This window comes from Caloenas nicobarica, chromosome 4 (assembly GCF_036013445.1).
Source record: "Caloenas nicobarica isolate bCalNic1 chromosome 4, bCalNic1.hap1, whole genome shotgun sequence".
Classification (NCBI taxonomy): Eukaryota; Metazoa; Chordata; class Aves; order Columbiformes; family Columbidae; genus Caloenas; species Caloenas nicobarica.
The window spans coordinates 59,503,901-59,530,047 of record NC_088248.1 but is presented as its reverse complement, the minus strand read 5'-3'; the positions used below and the strand labels follow the sequence as shown (position 1 = coordinate 59,530,047).

At 39.4% G+C, this 26,147-nt stretch overlaps 1 protein-coding gene across 1 annotated transcript in view; it reads left to right on the top strand.

Annotated features, from left to right (window-relative positions):
• Positions 1 to 7,121: 7,121 nt before the first annotated feature.
• TBC1D19 (TBC1 domain family member 19) overlaps positions 7,122 to 26,147 on the top strand; it is a 51,235-nt gene continuing 32,209 nt past the window's right edge. The window contains exons 1-4 of the mRNA XM_065633878.1: positions 7,122 to 7,255; positions 17,750 to 17,822; positions 18,598 to 18,643; positions 20,414 to 20,489. Coding sequence (XP_065489950.1) covers positions 7,157 to 7,255; positions 17,750 to 17,822; positions 18,598 to 18,643; positions 20,414 to 20,489 — 294 coding nt within the window. The 5' untranslated portion in view covers positions 7,122 to 7,156. The remainder of the gene's footprint in view (positions 7,256 to 17,749; positions 17,823 to 18,597; positions 18,644 to 20,413; positions 20,490 to 26,147) is intronic.

The following is a 26,147-nucleotide window of genomic DNA, read 5'->3' as shown; positions in this document are numbered from 1 at the left end:
TCCTCAAACACCCAGAGGCTTATAAATCAGACAAACACATCAGAAGATGGATCTTTGAGAGGTAATCTTTGTCTACAGAAAAGTTATATGAAATACTGTCGATTTTGCTTTAACAAACACTTGAAAATTTGCAACTAATGTGGAAGATTTATTTTAATAATTTTTTGTGTGCCAGAAGTCACTATCTTGCATTTGCAGTTTCATGCATACTGGTTTGGCCCCTTCTGTGATCAACTGCACTGGTGTTAAGCGAGCTTTGTACAGACAAAGCAGCACAAAACAGGCACAGATCATATGAATTGTGTCTACTACTGTTTCACTTCTTGGATACCTTATTTCTTCCCAGTGTTCTCCTTTTATTCTAGTGCATTTATTTTGCAATCCTGCAATGTGGGGAAAATGAATAAATTGAAGTAGGAAAGGTATTTCTGATGAGACCATGATAAAAGATCCGTAAAACTAGTATTTTATTTTCACAGACTTTGCTTATTGAAGTTGCTGGAGCAAGTAAAGGGTTTTTAAAAATATTTTAAGTGAGATGCTAGTGAAATGCCCCCAGATTCTACTTTCACTCCCTCTGGTTTTAAACACAGCAGCATCAGAAGTATAATCTTGCACAAACCATAATCTTACAGTGATGTTATCTCTTTACATTTCATTTACATTTCAGTCAGAAAGCCAGAAGTTCCAGCTGCAATTTTATATTGTGTAAAGACAGACTTCCCCAAAGTCTTCACTTCATTCTTGATGGCTGCTCATAAAAGTTGTTGTTAGAAGTCAAATCTGAGTGCTCTGGCAAAAGAAAAAGTAAAGCACTATTTATTTCACTAGCTGTTAAACTGAATAATTTCATACTGGAACAACTTCTTCACAAGACCTTATATAGAGAAGGCTAGAAATTTAAAACTGGATTGTGTGAGAAATATTCAACTAAATTCTAAAAAATCAGATCATTATATTAATTGCTAAATAAATTTTGATTTTCTGTTTTAAGAAGGAGTAGGTGGTAGGTCATATACCATATTATCCAACCTAAAATTACAGGAAACTTTTGTTCTTGTTGTCTCATGTGTTACTAAATATCCAAGGCCTTCCAGATTTAATGCTGTTTGAGAAGAAACTGGCAGTACAAATTGATATTCCTTTGATGAAATCCAGCGCACTTATCAAGAAGGCAGTAAATTTCATTTCCCTGAACAGTATGGGAGAATGAGAAACAAAACAGGATTTTTCCTCACTTACAGTTTTCCTGTCATCCTGTTCTTTACACAGTGGTTCTTTTAGTTAATGACATGATAAGCAGTTTGGATATGTACAATAGTTCTGTAAATTTCCCAACAGACCTCCTGAAAGGTGAATATAAAATTTAAAATTAAGATTAAAAATATATGCCATACACAAAGTGCATAAACAGCTCAGTATATAAACTGCATTTGTGATTCAGCATGTGTTTTTCTTCAAAACTGATCTAGGTCAATAGGCTCCATTTCTGTTTTAAGCCCAAGAAATCCTACATCTGCATAATTATATTTTAATACATGATAAATGTACACACGGGATTTTACAAACCAGAAGATACAGAATGTTACTGCTAAAGCCCATGTCACTTGGTTAATAACAAAACACATGAAAAATGGACTAAATATAATAACACTAGAAAAATTAGGTACTTTGTGTATGTTAGTTGTTTTGCATATCTGATAACTCACAGTTGCTGCTATTATATGATTCAGCAATGCTATGAAAAAGCACCAGTAATAGATATTATGACCTGAGATACATGATCCTCTCTAGAGAGGCTTATACCTATCTAAAGCCAAGGTCTGGTAGGAAATTACCTAAAATCAAGGACTGAAGCAATGTGAAACTCCTAAAACTAGACTGATAATCCTTCACTTCATTGGTAGGTAAAATCTAGCTCTCAAGTTCAGCCACATATTAGATAAAATATATTACTACTCATGAATAATAGTCTGTAATAAGAGATGTTTTCTCCCCTGATAACTGAAGATACATCATCTAAGCTTCCTACATTCTTCAGATTGCATCAGCGATATTTGGGCAAAAAAATCTCATTACTCCTCAGGAACTGATTATTTTAAATAAAGTATTGAAACTTGTTAAAATATACACTGTAACTTTTTGGGCAATAATTTGAATAAAGCTTGAAAATGAAGAGGGTTGAGTCACTGACAGAAATTTCTCGTTTGTCACACCTCTCTGTTTCCAGCTTCAAACAATAAGTTGTGGTTCCAACTGCACAAGGAAACCAGTGGATGTTATAAAGGTTGCAGGATTGTCTCATAACTAAGATTAAAGTTTAATATGCATTAGTCTAATATAAAGAGTGAGCACACTGAGCAAAGGCCTGACTATGATGTTCTCTGAAATAACCTGCTTAGATGAGAAATCCCAGGAGTAGTTTTTGAACCTGACGCTTTAGTTCACAAGTGAAGTTCTCCTAATGGCTTGAGATGGAGGATCGGGATTATGGATTTTAAACCCTTAGGAGTTAAAGTGGTTCCAAATGTAGGAAAAATAAAAGAAGGTCTGGACAGGAGCAGCTTTTTAGCTGAAAAAATCCAAACCACCACCAACAAAACATCCAGTTTACCTGAGAGGCAATAAAAATGTCCTATTTTCCTGTCTGAAGGAACAAAAATGCTGAGGCCTTCGAGGGTGGGTAGGATGTGTGTGGCTTTTGTTTGAGGTGTTTTGTTGTTGTTGTTGTTCTTTGTTTGTTTGTTGTTTTTCCTTTAATGTCTTATCCTTTTGTTTTGGCAGAAAAAAAAATGTTGTGGAGGGTTTCCTTACACGTGACCCAGTCTGCCATTAGAGATTTCACATACTGTCATTCTCCTGGCAGCGTCTCATGTAGCACAAAAAAAGGGAACAACTTGGGGATCTACACAAAATTTATGATACATTATCAGGGTGAACGTAACATGTAGCTCCCCCTGGACACCATTAACCCCCTATTACTCAGGGTGTCAAGGAAAGGTAAGTAGTTTATCTACAGTAATGGGTGACAATGATTGCATGCTTAGTCCTGTTCTGTGCCATCCCTCATTCCTCACCCTGCCACCCTGCATGATGCACCCAGTCCACACAGGTAAAGAGCAGTGTCCCCGCTCTGGTCCTTCCCCTGCTCCCCCAGCAGAGAATGCAGCCCTAAGAGGACACTTCATGACTTGGTGTTTCTAGCAGCAAGAGAATGAAAGATGAAGGGGGGATGAGGGCAGTATGAGTGTTGTGAATTGCTTAGGGGAAGAGTGTCTTGTGAGCAGCTGACTGAAAGAGCTGGGATTTCATTGATGCTGCTGGGATTCTGTTGACTTCCCTCACCCGTTACTCTGCCATACAAGGCAACTGCCTCTTTTGGTGATACCTGCAGACAGCCCTGGTTTTTATTAGGTCAGCTAACACGGCTGTATGGAAAAAGCCAAGCTTCCAGACACTCATGCATCCTTTGGATGCCTTTCCATTTTCCTGACTTCACTGATGTTTTAGGAAATAAACTCATCTTCAGAATGATTTAGAAGCATTAGAATGTGTATTATCTCACGTGGCCTTAAATACAACAGTAGGATGTGTCTGTTGCTTCATATCCTCTTCTCAATCAAAAACCTACCTGGGAAAAGAGGGAGAGAATATGGGTGAAATATTTCAGATACTCACTATGTAATTTTTACTTTTCCTTGCCAAATTTTTGATGTTTTCCAGACCTGCAGTGGCAGATAAACAAAAGACACTTGGGATACCAGTATCAGGTACCGTTAACTACAGCAATGTGACAGAAAACGCAGTAAAGAAAGGTATAGCGCTGTAGAGAACTGCAGCTGTAAATGAAGGTGGAATTCAATGGGGAACTGAATTGGTATTCCTCAGTGTGGGACTGTGATGAAGAGAGGGAAAGACCACAAAACAACCCAAAACCAGAAAAGCGATGACATCCCCACCAGACCTTCTGCTAAACCAGCAAGCTACCTGTGGTATGTTGTACGGGACATCATAAAACTACCCTAGGCTGACTGTACTGCAGTTGCTTACTTGCAATTTAAAAGTAAAATCATGATGAAAAAGCAGTAATTGTCACTTATCACATGAACCAAGCTAAAGTAGTCATGTGACAGCAGGGGCACAGGCTAATGAGTTGGTTGGGATTTCTGCCAATGTCTGTTACTTAAGTGATATTTTCTAACAACGACCCTGTATTTTTCAAGCTGTGATGCAGTAAGCTCCTTGTAAGGAAACAAAAAAAGAAGCATGCACTCAAGCATAAGATTTCTTAACTGGATATGGTAAGAATACACAAGAAGCTGTTAACAGCGCTCAGCGAGATGCTGTAAAGATGATATCTTTCTGTTGCCTTGCTTCTTACTTTGATCGGCACTTACGAGAAGTTTTCCTATCCTTATCGCAGATGTAGCTGACCAAAGAGAAACCCAGTGCACAGGAGGAAGGAAACCAGACTGGGAATAGCCCAGGAAAATAGGGAATGAAGAGTGACAGATGTGCACATGCAGAGGGGAACAAACTAAGGCAGATTTGGAACAGAGGTAGTTAGCTGACATTAGCTATTTCTCCTGTTTTGTTGACCTATAGAGATAAGGATGGCTTTTGCAGACCTGCAAAGCCTTATGCATTGCACATGAAATTCACCTGATGTATCATTTCCCCATATTCCCTAGGAGTGGAGGAACTCACACTTCTAACCAGCAAGGTGTAGTGGCTTCTGTCCTGTTCCATCACCTGCGATCTGGCTGAATGTGGTGCCTGCAGATCACAGCATGGAAAACAGCAAGACACTGTGTTGTGCAACCAGCAGGAATGTGCCTGACCTCTGAGTCCCCACATATCAAGCAGTTTTGATAAATAACACACTTGTCAAATGCAATGTAATATTGCCATCCCTCTGGCAGTCCACAAATTCTCTCAAAAAATGGAAAATGCTGCTGAGGACTGTGCCAGGCAAGGCGGGATGGGGGGTGGGGCTTCCCCTCACACTTGCAGCTGCAATGTAAACTCCTGGACTTACAGACATGAGCTGCAGAGCTTAGTCGCATGTCCTGGTTTTCTGCATATGCTTATCTTTTTATGCTTGTTCAGTTGGGAATGTAGGCAAACATTTCATTAACTCCCAACGCACAGAGATATAAAACATGCTCACTGTTGCCCCTAACTTCACATTTGCATGTAAGTGCAGAACAGACACAAAACTTGATGCAAATCAGAACAGATATTCAAGGCATTGGTAGACAACTGGGCATTTGATCTCTCTGTTCTCTCCATGAATTGAGAACCCAGCGCTCCTCAGTGTTCTGGTTTGCATAAACAACCCTTTCAGGTTTCTCTGCAGTTGGTTAAAGAACTTTTTTCTCTGATCTTCTATTCTTCTTTAAACTTTTTATCCAGAAATGCTCGCAGGTAAGTCAAAAGAGGTTGCAGACTGATGAGTTCAGGTGCACTTTATACCTAGTTTATACCTAGTTTTATATCTAGTTGTTTTTTCTAGCAAGTTAACTAATGGCACCTGTCTTCACTTCCTTACATTTGTACCACTCAGCAGTGAAAAAGTTGCAACTTGATGTTTCAGAATCTTGAAACATTCTTTGTTATACAAGGGTATGGCCATCCTCAGAGCTGAAAATGAGTATTAATGCTTGGCTTTGGAAGTCAGCAATCATACTTGCCATGTTATCTCCTCGAACTCTCTTAGCTTATTTATTAATTATTCTGGGATTTTCAAAATTAGTATTTTGGCTTAGTAAATTAGTTTATTAAGTGAGAATTTGATTACATGGTCCCATTACTGATGCACGCAGCAATAGATTTTTCCCGAAGGACTAAGTGGATTAGAGTTCCTTGCATTTACACCACCCAACAAGATGTACATAGTACCACACAGCTGCTCGGCTTAAATGAGGGCTGTGTCAGCTCCTGGTACTGAGCCTCACCATGATGAGCGGATGGGCTAAAAGCGTCAACAGTGCAATAAAAATTCACCTGAGGACAGGTCAACTAGTGTCCCTCAGGAAGCACATAGAAAGGAGCCTCGGAGCTGAATTTGCTGTTCACACCATCTGGATGTCACACCTCAAGCCCTAAAAAGCAGCTTTTAAAACTGTGTCTCAAGCTGTAACGATATTAATCCTGCTACCTCACACTAGTGGCAAAGCCACTTAAACTGCAGCTAAAGATGTTTTTAAGCTAATCTTTCTGACTGCATTGAAGTGGGTTTGAAGCCGTTTCACTGCCAGCTCCAGCTGAGAAGCAATTCAAGAAGCAGCTGCCTCGTAGCTGCCAATGGCAGCAGCTCAGCTGAGGTGCAATAGCTGACTGTAAGGGAAAGCTTAGTCCTTCCCAAGGCAAAGCCAGACAGGTTAATTAAGCTGTAAGTAATGATGAGGTAAGGTATTATTTAACTCGTTATTATTTAACTCGTTATTGAGATCTGGGATGCTCATGGCCAGTTACAGTCCACCTGGTCCTGCAGGTGGTGAGCAACAGCAGCTAGAAACACCTTTGCGGGCTCCTGTCACGAAGCCCCTCAGCCCGGTGAGCAGCTGGGCACGCCGGTACGGCTGAGGCAGTCACAGACTGGGGACAAGGACACTTTTGTGTGCAGAAGCGAAGGGCAGAGCAGCAGCCCGGGCCTGTTTGGACGCCCCAACAGCAGCACGGCCGTGTGCTGGCATTCTGCGCGGCCGGAGCCCAAGACCCACTCGCAGGCTTTCCTTACACTTATTTCCGACTTCCTTTCTAGTAATGATACATTATAAATGTTTATGTCGGAAACAGAAGCAGCGTGCGAGGCTCCCACCAGAGCTCTAGGCGACCCTTACCTGGCCCAAGGTGGGCGCAGGAAGCCCGCCGGGTGCCCGGGCCGAAGCGGCGACTGGAGGCACCACCGAGGCACCTCCCCGGCTCCGGGCACAGCCCGCCTGGGCCGAGGGGCCGCGGGGATCGACGCCACACCGGGCGGAGGACACGCTGTGGCGCTCCGGTCCCCATCGGCGCTGGGGAACGCTTCTGTGAGGCGGCGCTTTCCAGCCGGACGCCGCGGCCGAGGAGCGGCGCCGCCGTTGCCCGGTAACGCCGCTGAAGGCGGGGCGCGGCCCGGTGCGGCAGCCCGCCCGCGGGCAGGGGCGCCGCGATGCTGGACCCGGACAGCGGGCTCTCCCTCACCATAGCGCGGATCGTGCAGCGGCTGAAGGGCTCCAGCCTCCACTCGCAGCTGGAGCGACAGGCCCGGGTGAGCCCCGCCCTGGCGCTGTGCCCGCAGGCCCGCCTTCCTCTCCCCCTCCCCGCCGCTTTGTTCCCGGCCGCGGCCGCCGCCGCCGGCCCGGCCTGTGCTGCTCCGGCGGGGCAGGGGCCCGGCGCTTCCCCTCCTTCCTCCGTCCCTCCCTCCTCGACCGGGCCGGAGAGCGGTCCGGTTGGTTTCTAGAGCTGTGTTTGTAGTCTCTCCCCCTGGGACTGGAGGATTTCTCAGTGAATATTAAGACGACCCTTCTGAAATCTCGCTGCTTCCAATGGTTCCTGAAATGAATTGCTTTGTCTTTTAATCTCTAACTTGGAAAGCTTTAAATATTACTTTCCCCCAGGAAATATTACTTTTCCCAGGATTTGGTGGAAAGAAGTGAAAATAAATCAAAACCACAAATGAAAATACATTTTTGTAGCTGGGAAGACAGTTGTTTTTTTATATTTAGTAACTTATCTGCACTTGAAACCAGATTTTCATATTTCAGCTGAACTTCATTTAGAATGTTTCAGATTAAGGTTTTACCAATTTTCATGTAATAACATAGTAGTGGTGCTATAACAATTATTGTGTGTTAGTGGAATATTTTGGATTGGGTTTTATAAAATCTTGGGGTTTATTTTCTTTTTTTCCAAACATTGCTTAAAATTGTAAAGCTTTTTTTTTTTTTTTTTTTTTTTTTTTTTTTTTTTGATAGAATGTCCATTATTTGCCTTTGGTAGGTTTCAAATGAAACATAATTTTCTTCTTTGAATATCTCTAAAGTTTTTCCATAGCAAGTGACATCACTGTGTGCTTTTTTCCCCCCCCTTTCTTTTTAAACATATGCTGGTTTGGTTTCTAAATGGTATATTAAATATATACCTGTTTTGCTTCTTTTGACTGGCTGTTCTCTGAATATGTGAGTAAGCAAATATGCATGGCAGAGGGGCTGGAACTAGATGATCTTTAAGGTCCCTTCCAACCCAAACCATTCTGTGATTCTATGACTTGAAGGGGGCTGGAATTATAAAAGAATACAGCATCGGGTTCTGCTAAGTGTTGAGGAATTCAGCATCCCAAGTAGGTGGCCTGACATGAAGTGTGGAGAGTCAAATTCAGGACCTTGTCCTCAGTAAGGGAAGAGATGGGATTTCAGAACAGGACTCTTTAACAACTACTGATTATAATAAAACACGTATGTGCTCACCTCTGGTTTCATTCTTTTGCCACCGTCACCTCTGAGGCCTGATTTCACAGTCACTTGATACCTTGCATGTTTGTTTTGAAACACAAGAGAGCTTGGTGTTGGCAGGAGTTGGCAGGGTATTTAAATACTGCTGGTGGGTGGCTATTTCGTACAGGCGTTTTGTAGAGGTGGACACTCCGAGGACCTTAGCAGTGGCCTTCCATGGTGGAGTCTGATGTCTAAAAGGGTGGTTAAATGTCTAAATCCCTCCCTGATGCTATAGCATATCAATTTAGTCAATGCAAGCAGAAACCCTGTTTAATCTAAAAGCACAGAGACAACCTATAAAATTAATAAAACAGTGTCATGACCACAGCCAAATCTGTTGTGATAGCTTTGCAGAACACTACTGTTTTACAAATTTCTCAAAGAACTTAATGTATATATAGGTCAGAAGATTGTTTTCGTCATATAAAGTACTAAGAGGAAAAAAATAAACAGGGCAACAGTATTCAAGTTGGTTCTCAGAGTAGGTGTTTGAAGAGTTTGTAATAGAGATGAAATCAGAGCTCTGGTCGGTGTAGTGATCTGAACGACTGGAAAGTCTTTAGATAACGAACTAGAGGATTCCTTAATCTAAGGAGTCATCTGTTGGAGCTTGCAGTTTAAATTAACAGGGCCAAATGTACACCCTATTTGTCAGGAATCTATATATTATCCTTGATCTTGAATTTTTTCATTGACCTTGCATGCATTTCTATTCCTTCATTATGGTATAGACTTGTTTTATTTATAATGCTTGCATAGGCATATTATTGCTACACTATGCAGTTGCAGAGCTGCTATCAGCAAGTTCCTTATGCTTCCTCTGTCCCTTAGCAGCTGTACAGAATTCTGAATATTTCCGAATTTTGCTACTCTCTGTATTAAATTGTTGCTTCATTTCCCTCCCATGACATGGAGTCTTTCTGAAGATGCATTATCAAATACAAAATCTTTGCTACTGGTATGCATCACACCTGAACTCCAGTTTATCAATAGGACGTGGTGGGTTTTTTGTCTGCTGGTTAACAGTCAGCTTCTGAACAACGCTTAGTCTGCACTGGTTGCAGTGTTGATCTACGGGTGGTCCCTTTTTAGGCAATTTTAAGCTATTTTTGGGGACGCGTACTATATTTTTAGAAATCTCTTGAGGCAGCGCATCAGAATAAAACTTTCTTGTTTTGGATATTTAAACTACAGTTATACTTTACCTTTGTAAAGATTGCTCTTTATCTGACAGTGTAGAAAATGACACTGCTGATACTCATTTCTCAAAAATATTTGTCATGTCTGAAAACATGAGAGTCAAAATGGATTTAAGGTCCATTATAATATTGCCTGAAATTTTTGAGAAGTTGTGTAGTCTCACAAACAATATTTTAACTATTAACAAAAACTCTGTTTTGTAAATTCATCTCTTAACATCTGGGGAGGAAAGCTCCAGACGAACAGTTTCTTTCATGAGTAAATAGAATTTTTTGGAAAACACAATATCCTGATGTTATTTGCAAGAGGTGATAGAGTAGCCCTGTGGTTATGCTGTGATCACACCAGCCCTGTGCTTGCCTGTCACCGAGGGCCTGAGCTTGTGTCAAGGGCTCTGATACACAATCTCTGAAATAAGTTTGGCTCGGGTACCAAATGATTTGCTGTCACAGCTTTAGCTCTGTGGTTGCCAGGATAATTGCATTTTTGTCCCAAGGACTGAGGTAGAGTCATATACTTGTTAGTGATGCTTTGGAAAATAAATTTTAGGTTGATTTTGTAGGTTGAGTTTCGGTACATTGATAGTGTTTTTGCAGTTAATACAAAGAGGTTAGTGCAGGAGGGAATGTAAATTTGCCTGTCATTTGCTCTGAAATTTCTTCTGAGTGTATTTTGTAGTGTGACTGAAAGGCAAGAATAACAGTTACAAAGAGCCAAAATATTAGGCAGTAGCTTTTCAACAGGTAGAATTGCTGCTGGGGTTATTGGAGTATTGGAAGAGGAATCTGATCTCAGTTTCTCAGGCACAGCATTTGCTGTGTGAGTTTGTAACCAAATTTATTTGCTTTTGTCTTAATTTTTCTCTTCCCTTTCTGAAATGTGAATGTTTTTTAAGGTGAAAGTTAGAAGTGGTCAGAAAAACTGAGACATGACATCTTCAATCTCAAAATGTGGTTTGAAAACAAATGTATTTGTGAAATCTGCTAAAATTTTGTTTTAGGGAAAATCTTTGTCAGTAAAGTAACAAAAAAAAATGGTACAGTTCAGAGACATGAAAAAAGTGCTACCTTTTAACACATTTTCATTTGCAGACAATTCAGAAACTTTGTTTTTCATCATGTTTGAAGCGAGTCAGGCTTTATTAGTCAAGTAAGATTCATCGATCTCAATTTTTGTCCTATGCAAACCCTAATAGAAATCAGTCTGACTTGTTAGTTACCTGGAACCTCTAATGGCGGGGGGCAAATAACAAGTAAAGTTAAAAAATCCCAGACAAACAAACAAACCAAAAAAAACCACCCCACTAAACTAGCTAACCAACAAACAATGAAACAAACAACAGCCTCAGTAGTTTTAAATTGAACAAGAAAGACTCACAATCCAAAGAATCCCTCTGGGCATTTTCTGTGTAGACATTCTCAGATCTGTTTCTTGTAGGTGGGTCCGTAGTGGGACAACTTGAGGGAGAACTTGTAGAAAAACAGGATAATGGCTGTCAAAGTAGTCTAAAAGTGGTAACTTGTCTGTAAGAATCAGCCCTGACACCCCATCCCACCGCACTCTGACAATTAAGTTTGGGAGAGAGAAAAGATTTTAGGAGGTACCTGAAGGTATGAACAAGGTGTGGAGAGACGTGCCAGAGGATGTCATGGTCAGAATGATTGCCCAGAGGAGAGGGCTCTGCCATCACTCTTTGAGCAGACCTGTGACTAGTACCACAAAAGTTTAAAGAAAATATTAATGAAAGTAAGAGGTAAGGGTCTTCACAAGACTTCAAATGGGGCAAGGAAGAAGAGGAGTTTGCTTTGGGGGCACCGGGAGCAGTGCAGCTGGGGTATTGCCTGACTGTGTGAACATCTTAGAATCATTTATGTGGAGTGAATGGCTTGCAAGACATCAGAGGATATTATTTTCATGACATTTTTCTCCAACAGTTAAAAAAAGAAATTGATACTGATTCCTACTTAAGTAAAAGATCAAATTAAGGAGGAGAATGTTTCTGTGAAATGTAGCATTTATTTAATAAAACTTAGCAAATAAACGTAGGCACATGAGTCATCATAGATAATTAACGATTCGTTTTCATGCATTATATTTAACAAAGGGCTTACTATTCCCTCCTGCTGGAGCTTGTACTTTGGTTCACCAGTAACATTTGCAGTACAGTGAATTTTAAATTTAATGCAGTTGTGTATACGTTGAAGAGATTACGGAGTTCAGATACAATGCAAGCTTGATTTACACTTTTTTTTTTTTTAGTCATGTAGATGATATGTTTTACTTTGTGTGTGTATGTTAGTTGCAACACTAACTTTTATTCAAATAAAACCTAGAAAATGTATTAAAACATCAAACCTAGATTATTAAAAACGTATCCTGTGTATCTTGTAGGAGAACATAACATTTGAAGCTGTTTATTCCTGTATCAGGCTAACTGAAGCTCTCTGTTTTAACTGCGAGGTTATTTTTACTTGTGTAAGAACGTTCACAGTACTTTTTCCCTTAGTGTAATTACTGTCGAAATGTAGAAGGGTTGGAAAATTGTCAATGTAGTCAGGGTTTAACACTTAACTGAAATGTGTTTAGTTATGCTCAGAATGATTTCTCTTTCTGTTACAGAAACGTATAAAGCAAAACCAAAATCACTCCGTTAAATTTGTAGGATTTTAAGTGTTTAGAGAGTGTTTATGTTGAAATTGTTGTGGTCATACTTGAAATGGTTTTTAAACAAGTCAGCTTGATCCTGATAAAATCTAGTTATGCAGAATGAAGTATGTGAGAAAATGTGAATATTTATTAGCTTTCATTGAATTTACTTCTGCTAAAGTTGGGCTATATTTGGGGTAATGTGCTTTATTGCAGTTTGGGAAATAATAGCAATAAAAGTGGAAAACATTGTACACTTGTGCAAAATAATAATGAACAGTAATAATGCTTTGAGAGTGTACATACTTATCTAAAACAAAAAGGCTTTGAAGAGAAATCATGGTGGATAGCCTGTAAAAATATTTAGACTGTGTAAGTTATTTGCAGAACTGTTTGCAGCAGGATAAAAAATATGTGCTCACCTGATGCAGTTCCACATTTCAGTACAGTTGGATCACTTCTCTGCAATGTTTATTCTTGCTGAGAAATGAAATAATTCAACACAGGAGTTACACTGGAACACTTTGTTCTGTCAAGCCTCCTTTTTGTAGTATGTTGCTGGTCCTCTAGCTGTTTCCTGTACTTCTTTGAGTGTGGTGCCTTGATGGCTGATTTGTCCTCTTGCATGATCAGTGCTGTTCCAGTCATCATGACTGAATGCCATTTCCAAATTTAGATGTTAATTTGCAAATAGATTTCTCGCTGTGTTCAGTTGCTCTACAAATCAATTTACTATGCCTGCTAACTTTTTCCACCTAGCACTGCACTATCCTGTTGCTTGCTTTGAGCCAGATCAGCGTTGAGTGTCTGGATTTTCTTCCATTGTGGCATCCAAGTCCAGAAAGCGTGATACATTTAGAGTATCACTTATGGTGGTGACTGCTCGTATCTCAGCAGGATACCTTGCCAAAAGAAGATGTACACGAAGGATTGCTAGTGGTACCTGAGACAGCTTTTGGAAGGTTTGGCAAAATTTTAAAAGGTCCCAAACTATTTTTTATCTTCTGTACAGCTGAAGAACAAGAGAGTGCCAAGAAATGCTGTAATAATAGCTTGTTTTATGAAGGAATGTCTAACAGCCAGTTGCTTCTTGATTTGGAAGAAGGTGACCGAGACTGTAGATGAACATGGACACCCAATGCCTGAGCGCTGGCGCCCTATTCATAAGAATATGCACAATGCCAGTTATATGGGAAAAGACACTGGTAGACATTAACTTTTATTTAAAATAATTTGTTACTGCTTGCTAAAATATACTACTTTCATCCCTGTCTCCTCTCAGGACTCTGTGTTGGCCTGACTGAGCCTCTGAATAGTGTGATTTCTTCCCTGGTCTGGCTGTCACTCTTTGCCTTCACGAGTTGTTCTCCTGTATTGCTCACTCTCCTTTACCCTGCTTGTGGTAGACTCCTTATAGTACCGGACTTTTTTTTTTTTTCTTTTCCCAAAGGAAGATGCTCTTTCATCGAAATGTGTGTATTGAAATTGGCAAGTCTGTAGTTCTACCTGGGTGTATCCTGCATTTTGATCATGCAGGCAATGAATTCAGTTCATCAGTACAAATCTCATCAAGGTGTTTTTTTTTCCCCAATAAACCAGGCATTTTTATCAATGTAAATTGTAGTAGTGCTTTTTATATAAATCAAATTTTGTCAACACACTTTTCATTCTACCAAAAACTCATAGGGGATGAAAATGCAAACAAGACATAGGCAGTATGTTGTACCAACCAGTTTACAGTAAACAAACCCTACCTAAAATATAAACACCTAAATGTATTATATTTTGCAATGTAGTGCAACATAGAAATAAGTTAGTTTAGTGAGTCCAAAGGGAAAATAAAAGTATGTGAGAGACCTGGTTTAGTAATTTTGGAACATCAGCACTGCTAAGTCTCCTTGACTCCTCAGTTTAGTTCCCCTCTCAATTTAGTTCCAACACCCATATAAATTCCAAAGAGGTATCATTCTGTTAAGCTACAGCTTTTCTTTCACCTACCAAAGTAAGTATTTTCCCCTTTGGTTCTATTATGCAGAGCTGGGGTATGTACTTCTGGGTCAGAACAGGCTGCAGTCACCAGCTGGACCATCTGTCAGATTCTCACTTTCCAGGTATCTAATTTCTGATTTGAAAACTGATCAGCAATCCGGTATGTAATGACTCTATAACAGTAAGGGTTTCAGTGGCTCTGTAGCGCTGCTTAGCACTGCAGGAATGTATCAATCATAACCCAGAAGTAAACAAAAGGAAAAGCTGAAATGAGAAGAGGCTTTGGCAATTGCATCCTGAAGTGGCGAGAATGGGGACAAAAGCTCTGCCATGATTTGAGGGGGGGATTTTCATGTTTCTTATGTGAAAATTTGTCTCACTAGGGCATTTTGCAGTCAAGAGACAGGAAAGGACACAGGAAAGAGGCTACAAATAAAAGTTTTGATAAATTAAAGATTAGCATAGGAATATATGAGCTGGGTCTCTTTAGCTTGGAGAAGAGGAGACTGAGGGGTGACCTCATCAATGTTTATAAATATATAAAGGGTGGGTGTCACGAGGATGGAGCCAGGCTCTTCTCGGTGACAACCAACAGTAAGACAAGGGGTAATGGGTTCAAGCTGGAACACAAGAGGTTCCACTTAAATGTGAGAAGAAACTTCTTCTCAGTGAGGGTGACGGAACACTGGAACAGGCTGCCCAGGGGGGTTGTGGATTCTCCTTCTCTGGAGACATTCAAAACCCGCCTGGACGCCTTCCTGTGTAACCTCACCTAGGTGTTCCTGCTCTGTCAGGGGGATTGGACTAGATGATCTTTCGAGGTCCCTTCCAATCCCTAACATTCTGTGATTCTGTGATTCTGTGAATATTTGCTGCAGCTGTGGCAGGGCTAGGAACAGTGAACTAGAACTTGACTGGATAAATTGCCCTGAAGAGGTGAAGGTAACTGATGGAGACTGGTGCACTAACATAGTCCTTGGAGAAAGTTCTCCCCTAAGTGCTGTCCTGCTTCCTTTTTTACTTCCGCCCTGCTGCATACAAACGAGTCACTGGTTTTTTCATTCTATCGCTGGGGAACAGGCTCTGTTGGGAACAGCAGTTTACAAGAAAGTCCTCTGTTGTATCTTTTGGCCTGGCAGGGAAAATGGGAGTCATCTGTGTGGATTGAATGCCTTTGTCCCCTCTAATGCAATATGCAGTATCTATTTCCAGAATTTCCAAGAAACCACAAAAAAAAAAAGGGTCGTTAATATGAGTGTCAGACCTTCCTCAATGAGCCAAGAGCTCACAAATTTTACAATGTGTGAACAGTAGAGAATTAAAATACTGTTCTCCTGATCACACTTTTGTCACTTCTTGCACTGTCTACAATGTCAAGACAATGAACCAACTTTTCAGTAGATTGTAAAGCTGCTTTTTTGTTATTGTTGTTGTTGTGATTAATCAGCTGTCAATGAGTTGTATTTGTGAGGCAGTTTTTGCATATCTAAAAAGGATTTCAAAGCATGTATACCGGGCTGCACAGGTAAACACCCTGTTTACGTTGGGATTAAAATTGGCCATATTTAACCCAGAAGACAAAGTTGAATATTTACAAAACTGTGCGCAAAAACTTCCAAGGAACAGTAAGGTACAATCTGCCCAGTTTGACGCATATCACTTTATTTAAAATTCATACAGGAGAGGTACAAATTTACTGCCTTTCAGCAGAAAAAAATTAAACTCAGCCTGATATACGTCAGTCCAAAATGGACATAGGACTTTCCATCAAAGTTGCTTCAGAAGGAATCCTTCATAAAATACTCCTTGAGGCTATTGCTTAAAAGCATATTTTGTGAGCTGCCCAAGAACTCCCATGAGAGTCTTTCTTTGGACTCCTGCCTTTAGTGGTGATCCTTTGCCAGCTATTACCATTGTGCTAGACAGAATACGTGTTTGTCATTTGACATGAGAGTTACGCAACTCACCACACCTTATGGTTTGTGCTTATGATCCTTTAAAAATTTTTTTTCTCAGAAAGCATGCTTAAGATCTCTTTGCTATTGCAGTCCATAAACCAAATAAAAAAGCTGTCCTTACCTGTAATGGCAAGGTGACTTAAAATAAGAGCAGAAATGCTGATGCTGTCAGTCTCTGCATTATTGGCTGTTCCTCCTTTCAACTGGGGAAAAAGGAAAGGTTTCCTTAAAGTTCTGCCGTGTGAATTCATGTAGACCAACTTTTCCAGCAAGCTGTGCAGCACAGCAAATACCCCTTTCTGTATATAAATTGTAAGGTAAATGGTAGGACTGTGGAGTTTGTTAGTTGTGTGTGATGGACCTAAAGCACGCCGTGCTGTCAGCAGTGCTGTTAGGACTGGCAAACAACACAAGCTGGCAAACGTTTACTTTTAATTGCAGCATAAGTTACTGCAATAGAATCAGCAGCTGATATGCCTCCAGCATATTGCTGAGTAGCTTTTGGTAAGAGATATCTCACATTTCTAGGCAAATGTTGTGGCCATATGCTTCTAACATATGCCTTGAGCTGTCGTGGCAGTGGAGTAAGTTGCACACAGCTCTCTCAGTGTTATTTTCAAGTTAGCAGGTGGGGGTGCTATTGTTTTCTAAGCCTCTAGCTTTATCCTCTGGTGTTAATTAGGTAATGCCACACTTCATGTTTAGAAAAATATGTATTAGAAGTCACTTCACAGACACTCCTGAGTTTCTGACTGTTGCGCTTTGGGACCTTTGTGTTCTATTTGTTTTCTCCTCTTGGTCTAGCTATAGAAGAAGAAAGAGATGCTGTAGCTGCTGCTCCTGCTGCTGCTGAAAAGTCTGCAGCATCATGTGCATGGTAGTGTCATGGTGTGGTTGTGAAGCTGGTTAGTGCCTAATTGTCTGTGTCGAGTGCATTTCATTACAAGAGGCTGAATGTACCTGGTTGTCCCAGCTGCAGTGGCGAATGTTTGGTCCACAGTTTTTATTTGAAGTTTGAATATGGCATTTCTGATCTGAAAGAGGTCAAGTTGTGGAATATTTTCAGTTTGATTCTTTTGATGTAGAATACAGTGAGCAGCTTTGAGTTACTTTCTCGTGTAACTTATGACCAGTCCTTTAGTGTCTGGAGTCTAGCATTTTGCTAAGTACATGAGATACTTGCTCAGGATATTAAGCATATATATGTCACTGCATACTCCATCTCCCTTCTTTTCTCTCCTTCCCCACATACAGCTTTTAGCACTGATGTAAAAGCAAAGACATCGAGTAGGTAAAAAGTGGGCAGATTTTTTTAGCTGCAATTACCATTGTCAAGTTAGTAGGAAGCAGTTTGCTTTGTATGTAACCTTAAGCATCTGTGTTTCTTTTTTCATAACTTAAAATATGCAGTTTACTTTCTTTTTAGTGCTTGCTTGGTGCTTATTTATTTATTCATTTATTCATTTTTCATATTAGGTTAGCCTACACAAACCAGAAATTAAACTGGAATCACTGAAAGAAGATATTAAGGATTTTCTGAGGACATCAGGTTTGTAATACTTCACTGATACATTTGTGAATAATATAGATCTACGTAAGAATATATGTGGCATACATGATGAAAATAGTAGTTTCTGCAGCTTGGTATCTTGTCACTGACAGTAGACAAAAGCAGATGTTCAGTGATTCTAGATTATTAAAGGAGATACAGAAAATTAAAAGTGAAAAAGTTCTTGGATTCCAGCAGCATTTTGAAAAACATACTGTGCAAATAAGTGATTTTATAATTTTATTAGATACTGCTAATTTTTTGAAAGTTCTGAATGATACAGAAGTTCAGTCACTTCTGAAAAATGGAAATTAGCATTCGTGGAGGTGCTTTTGAAAATTTTACTCTTAGTTAAATTTCCACTTTCCATTGGAAGATGTAGGTTATGTAACTATAATGTGAAGATTTGATTGTAAGTGATATAAAATTTATAATAATCAGGAACACTGTGTCTAATAGCATTTGTAGTTGTTTTAATAATATGATGGCTTTAAAAATAGCATATAATATTTAATCAAAACTATGTTATAATTAGTTGAACAGTAGATGGCAATAAAGGATATTCAACCTTTAAACAGATCTCAACTTGCAATTTTTCTTGCAGTTTTTCCTATGTTAATTAGATTAAGGTTTCTTCATCTCTTCCTGTTTGTCTGCCAGGTAGACATGAATTGAGACAGGACAGAAAACTAGTGACTGCAAAGCAACCTCTGATGCATGTTCCACTAGTATTAATTCCTAAAGTAGTCTTCTGGATATTTTTTTATTTTAACAGGTTGGGAAAAGAAGCTTCAGAATGCTGTTTATAGTGAACTCAATGTGTGAGTTTATTTAGTATTTTTATTTAATAATTCTACTCACAGGATTTGTATTCTGATTCATTTGTATATGTAGGTGTATGATGTGTTACTATTAATCTCCAAGATCTGTCATACCAAGGGTACCTGCTTCGTTTCTGTTTTTAAAATGCCATTATTTCTTTTTCATCCTCGTGAAATATTGGACTCAACTACATTTTAAAGAATGGGTGAAACAAATATCACCAAGTTTTTTAGCAACTTCAGTAATTTCTTCGTTGTTTTACTTCCAAAGGTACCAACAGTCATAATATAATTCTTGTGTAGGTAAGTTAGTTGTTGCAAATGAATTTCAGTTATTTTCAGATGTTTATGACAGTATCACACATATTTGTTTTATTAATTATTAAAAAGAATCTTTAAGGTTTTGGATCTCTAGACTTACCAGATCAGTACTCATCATGCTTGGGATATGGTTATAAACACACTGAAATTTGTGAAATTCCTATTTTATAATTGTTCAGCGAATTTTGGATTAGACTTCTGGGAAGCATAAGTTGCTGTTACATTCTGACAAGGTGGAAAGGTGAATTTTGTAACAGATGTAGCCATAAATGCAACTGTATAATAAGAAATGTATGTGTATCTATTTCTGCTAATTTAAACAAGCTTGTTAGCAGTTTTGAACAATGTGTCTTAGTAGTACTTCAGCAAAATACTTCTAAATGTATCTGTTAGTAAGGATTCATGTTCATGGTATCTTTCAAGGCAAAAATATTTAGCTTTTAGACTAATGCTTATACTTTCTTTGACTTCACAGGAATAAGCTGCAAAATAATGAAATTAGCCCTGGAAAATTGAGATTAACTAAGAATACCATGATTTCATGAGCATTGTGGAAAAGCCAGGAAATGGCATTGCTGAAATCTTTTAGTGTCGATTCCCTTTTACACACAGGCACAGAGTTGTCTAGAACAAATTAGCAGCAAGTAAAAGAACGACCTTATCAGTTAAAAATGGGAAGAAATTTGGGGAGGGTTTTGCAAAATCATATGATAGGAACTGACTGAATACATTTAAACAAAAGAAAATTCAGGATAACGAGAGAAGCTTTGTGTAAATTTTGTTTCCTGAAAGAAATTTGAGAAAGTTAAGATTAAACGGGATAAAATGTTTGACAATAACTCATTGGAAATAGTCTGCACCACTGGAAGATAAATTAGTGTTTTGGTTTGGTTTTGTTTTTTAATTTTTGTTCCAGCTTTTGTATTTTGGCATAATGCAGCTTATGAATGGATATTCAACTTTGCTTAGGTCAATACTGCGAAGTTTTAGTTGCTTTGTACATGTACATGTTCACTACTGGTTTTTAAAATCCTCCAAAAAATATAGTCTCTTGAAAAAATATAATATCCTGGATAGTAAAAGTTCCAGGGAGTCATAAAGATGATATGATGTGAAGAGGATACACTTTTAAAATACCTGATCTGTTCATAGAATTATTTGATTTTATTTTACAAATATGTGAAATTATTAGGGAATATTACTTTTAGTATGAGAAAAATTCGTGTTGAAATATTACTAATACTTACATACCTTTGTATTGTTTGTGTCCATAGGAAAGGATGAGGAGGAAATACTTCTAAAAACAATGTTTATTTTTAGTTTTGATCAACATACACAGTGGTTTTACTAGTACTCTCTTAGAAGAAGTTACGCTTAGGTTTACAAAGACAGGATTAATTAAGCGTAATAGAAATCTGACCATTTAAAACATATGATGCTTTCTTAAAGGTTTCCTTCACCCTGTCACCCTGCAGCACCGCCTGAGCATATGAAAGAACCATTAGCTTATATGAGGAAAGCACAGGTTGGTTGTTATCGATTTTACTGCTAATATGAGATCTTTGACTTGACCATTTGACATTTACTCTGTATAATGTTATTGTACAATTTCTAGGTATTATACTGTAGGAAAAACACAAATTTGTAATTGCATCGCAGTTGTTAATAATGTTGTATATGTGACATCTTAAATACATACAAAAAATGCTCAAGTAGTTCTCCAATCATGAAAGAAGTAGGATACAGTCAGGCAGGTGAATGTTTTAGAATAGAGACAATGTGAAATATGTCGAGGATAATTTTATTTTGTTGGAGAGAAGAAAAAGTGTAGCTATAGGTCATTTCACTTAAGTTACAAAAATATTGTTTGGAAGAGACACAGGCAGGCAGTTTCACAATGAATGACAACGGGCTGCAGAGATAGCGAGATCTTCAGAAAGTAGAGATATATTTAGTACTTAGAAATATGAAAGGAAGATGAAAAGTATAGAGCTAAGAACCTTAAGGCATATTGAAGGAGAATAAGAGAAACTGGACTGTAAAAGATTAAATGAGGATTTTTAGAGTCAGGAAAAAAGATAGTTTTGCTTAGTTGGTTTTATTTTTTCACCAATATATGCTATTTGAAATAAATAAAAAAGTCCACATAAATATGTAAAAAAAAAATGCTTCAAGAATATGATCTGACCAAAATATCTGAGGTAAGGATAAAATCGTATTGAACTCAGACGTGCCTAGAAATATATTGCAGTATTCTTTTACAAGGTATTTGACAAATTGTGTTACTTTTTCAATCATATTGTTGCTTATTCCAGTAAAGCTTATCTTCCTGTCCTGAGTTTGAATCTTTAGCATTTGGAGATAAAGATTGTATTAAACAATTTTTCTTCTGTGGTGTGAAATATAATGCCACAATTTACTGCCTGAAAATAACCACTCATCAGTTTACTAATGCAAACCCCACAGAGGTGTATCTATGTGTGTGTTTGTCTTAAACCAGTTTCATTGGTTATTATTTTATAGAAGTGTTTACCATACTTAGGGTAAGCAATATTTTTAGCTCTATGTGGGAAGGACTGTTTTTCTAATAGTTTAGGAATGAGTAGGAGAAGCCTTATCTTTACTAGTTTCAAAATTTCATAGCCCTGTTTTAAAGAGTATTAGGCATCTGTGTCCTCTGGGGTGGGTTAACCCTGGTAGGCAACTCAGCCGCTTGCTCACTCCCCTGCAGCGGAATGGGGGAGAGAATTGGAAGGGCAGAAGTGAGAAAATTTGTGATAAAACCAGATAAAGACAGTTTAATAGGTAAAACAAAACCTACACATGCTAGCAAAGCAAATTAGGAATTAATTCACTACTTCCCCTGGGCAGGCAGGTGTTCAGCCATCTCCAGGAATGCCGGATCCATCACACGTAATGGTTACTTGGGAACAGAAACACCATCACTCCAACGGTTTCCAGAGCAAGGCAACATTAACCAGCCATCTTCAAGGAGACCAAGAAACTCTGCTGGGTCTGGAGGACCCATGTTGTTTGAGTTAATAATGCTTATTTTTGCTTGATCTTCTTTCCATTACTTCTAAATTGGTCTCCAATGAAAAAAATGATAGGTTTATCTGAAATTTGTGCAGTCAGAAACATAACTCTGTGTGATCTTTTGCGATACAATATACCTTCTGAAGGTCGGGCAGTTCTTAAAACTTGAGTACTGGAGTACATTCACAAAAATGAGAATTCTGATCTGTTACTTCAGGAAATCTTAAGCGTAATTCAGTGTGTTCTTCTTGAGTAGCATCAACTGGTTGTCTAAAAACAGAGACCTGAAAAGATAAATTGTTCCCTGGTGGGCTGCACTTCAGACTTCTGGGAATATAGAAGACCATTATTATTTTATTTATTTTTTTTTAACCCATTTGTCCCTTGTTTCATTAGATTCTTTACCTCTATGCTTCTAGTCAAATCTGTGACGATCTTGCTGAAGTAGAGCTTTAGTAAAGCAAATCCTTCCTCCCAGTACTTAAATTTTCCTATGTTGCTCTTTGCTCATTTTCAGATCTTGCAGTTTGAAGAAAGTCCATACATAAACAACACATCTGATTAGAAACTTATCTTGAAATACATTGTTATATTTGTTATTGATATTCTGGTAGGTTTTTTTCCCAGCCAAGACCAGATTCTCCATGTTGTACACACTGTACAGACACACAATTGAAAAAAGCATTCTCACCTGTAGGTTTATAGTTACAAGCTAGAGCAAGTCCCAGTGCAATTTAAAATATGAGTAATGTTACAGTTGATTGAAATAGGAGTGTGGGTTCTAGGAATTTCTACATAGAGATGTCCCTATCCATACCATAATTTCTCCCAGAAGAGTTAAATAATCCATAAAGGACAAAAACCAGCTAGATTATCAATTTTCTTTCTTGAAACAGACTGGTGGACTTTGAAAAAATTGAAATGACAATATGGCATATTCTAATGCTGTGACTGCTAATAATCTGCTTAAAACAATAGTCAGTTCACCTTTCCTAGTTTATAAATCTTTTTGAGAAGATAGACATGAGTGCTTGAATAGTTGATAAAGAAAAATCATATTTTCTCTGAAAAGTTTTAAAGTCAAAAGAAATTTGGTAACATTTTTGTTATTCCTAAAAGAGTTTCTGTTTCTTGTTGCAGAAGTTGTGGTAGGGGATATTCAGTATCTTTTAGACTGTGTATTGATTTGGCTTCTTGTATCCTAAATTAAATTATGCCTCATATCAGAGGCCAAATGAAAAGTTCATGAGCATCAAAATGAGCGCATTACCAACATTGTTTCTATATTTCTCCTCTTTTTGAAATTTACAGGTTTTGATTCAAGAAAATGTACCAAATGAAACCTGTGTTCAGATACCTTGAATTGTACCCACAGAGTAGATTTTATTAGGAACCCTCTGAAAGAATCACATTTCTGTCTAGTCTTGTAGAAGAAAGAATTTTAGGATTCATTCTTGTGGAAAAAACCATAACTAATCCTGGCTAGTTTATGCATTTGTGACATATTTCTCTTTAGTTTATTTGTCCACCTTGTTTCATTTAACTACAGTGAAAGTTTATAAATGACTTTGCTACAGGATAAGATAAATCCGATTTGTAATAGTCATGTTTGAAATTGTTTGCACATTGCACTACTGCCTTCCTCAGTCTAAACTGGTTTACTGAAGGTTATCATTGTAACCATAGCAATCATAGAATGTCCTGAGTTGGAAGGGACCCACAAGAATCATCGAGTCCAACTCCTGTCCCTGCATATGACAACCCCACAGTTCGCACCATGTGTCTGAGGGTGTTGTCCAGTCTCTTCTTGAACACTGTCAGGCTGTGACACCTCCCTGGGGAGCCTGTTCCAGTGCTCCACCACCCTCTGGGTAAAGAACCTTTTGCTAATGTCCAACCTAAACCTTCCCGGCACATCTTCCTGCCATTCCCTTGGGTTCTGTCACTGGTCACTGAAGAGAAGACTTTGGTGCCTGCCCCTCCTCCTCCCCTTGTGAGGAAGCTGTAGACCATGATGAGGTCTCCCTTCAGTCCCCTCTTCTCCAGGCTGAACAAAACAAGTGACTTCAGCAGTTCCTCATATGGCTTCCCCTCCAAACCCTTCACAAACTTCGTAGCCCTCTTCTGGACACTCTCCAGTAGCTTTATGTCCTTTTTATCCTGTGGCACCCAGAACTGCGCCAGGTTGAGGCCACACCGGTGCAGAGCAGAGTGGGACAATCACCTCCCTCGCCTGGCTGGCAATGCTGTGCTTGATGCACCCAGGACATGGTTGGCCCTCTTGGCTGCCAGGACACACTGTTGTCTCATGTTCAGCTTGCCGTTGACCAGAACCCCCAGATCCCTATCCGCAGAGCTGCTTTTCAGCATCTCATCCCCCAGTCTGTATATACAGCCAGAGTGGCCGTGTCTCAGGTGCCAAATCTGGCACTTGCCCTTGTTAAACTTCATGTGGTTGGTGATTGCCCAGGTCACCAGCCCAACATAACCCCATTTACTAGAACCCTTTGAGCCTGACCCGTCAGCCAATTGCTCACCCACTGCATTGTGTGTTTACCCAGCTGTATGCTGGCCATCTTGTCCATGAGGGTACTGTGAGAGACAGTATCAAACGCTTTACTGAAATCCAAAAAGATCACATTGACAGGCCTCCCTTGGTCAACTAGGTGGGTAACCTTGTCGTAGAACAAAATCAAGTTTGTTAAGCAAGACTTTCCCCTCATGAACCCGTGCTGGCTGGGACCAATGACTGTGTTGTCGTTCAGATGTTTTTCAATAACTCCCAGAACAATCTTCTCCATGATTTTTCCAGGCACAGAAGTGAGGCTGACAGGCCTGTAGTTGCTGGGGTCATCCCTGTTGCCCTTCTTGTAGATTGGGACAGCGTTTGTCAGCTTCCAGTCTTCCGGGACCTCTCCAGATTCCCAAAAGCATTGAAAAATCATGGAGAGTGATCTTGTTATGATGTCAGCCCACTCTTTCAGCACCCTTGCATGAATCCCATCAGGGCCCATCGACTTGTAGGGATCTAGCTGGAGTAGGAAATCCCATACAAGTTCCAGATTGATTGGGAGTTTATTGCTCTTGCAGCCATGGTTTTCCAGCCCAGGGTTATGGAGGCCCCTAAGTGCATCATCGGTGTTGAAGACGGAGGTGAAGAAAGTATTACATGTCTCAGCTTTGTCTATGTCCCTTTTAATAAGGTGACCATGCTCATCAAGTAATGGCCCAATGTTACTTCTAGTTTCCCTTTTGCCATTAATATAGTTTAAAAAGCCTTTTTTATTGTCCTTCACAGTACTGGCCATCTTCAATTCTAATTGAGCTTTAGCAGCACGAATTTCCTCCCTACAATGGCAAGCAGCATCTCTGTAGTCCTCCCATGTTGCCTGGTGTGCTTCCATGTAATTTCTTTTTTCACTGTATTTCAAGAAGAAGATCCCTTCTCAACCAAGCTGGCTTTTTGCCTTACCTGCTAGATTTTTGGCATTTTGGAATTGCCTGGTCTTGTGCTTTTAGTAGGTGGTATTAAAAGATGAGAAACACTGATGGACCCCAATGCCTTCAAAAGCCTTTTCGCAGGGAATCTTACTAAATGCTTCTCTGAGCAGCCTGAAGTCTGCTCTCCTCATATCTAGTGTTAAGGTCTTGCTGGTAGTTTTCCTTTCATTAGCAAAGATTTTGAACCTGACTGCTTCATGGTCGCTGTGACCAAGGAAACCACCAGTCACCACTTCTCCCATGAGACCCTCTCTGTTAGTGAGAATCAAATCTAGGAAGATGTCTAGGAAGGCACGTTTTCTGGTCAGTTCCCTTAGTACCTGCACCAAGAATTTCTCTTCCAGATGCTTTAGGCATCTTCTGGACCTGTTTGTGCCAGCTGTGTGATATTCCCAGTTGACACCTGGCAAGTTGAAGTCCCCCATAAGGACAAGGGCAGATGATTTGGAGACTTCACTTAGTTCCTTAAAGAATAACTCATCAGTGTTGTCATTCTGACTGGGTGGCCTGTAGTAGACACCCACGATGACATCCGCTTTAGTTATCTGACCCTTAATCCTTACCCAGAGGCTCTCAACTTTGCTGTCGCCAGCTCTATGCACTCCAGCCCCTCTGCTACATACAGTGCCATCCCCTGCCTCTCCTA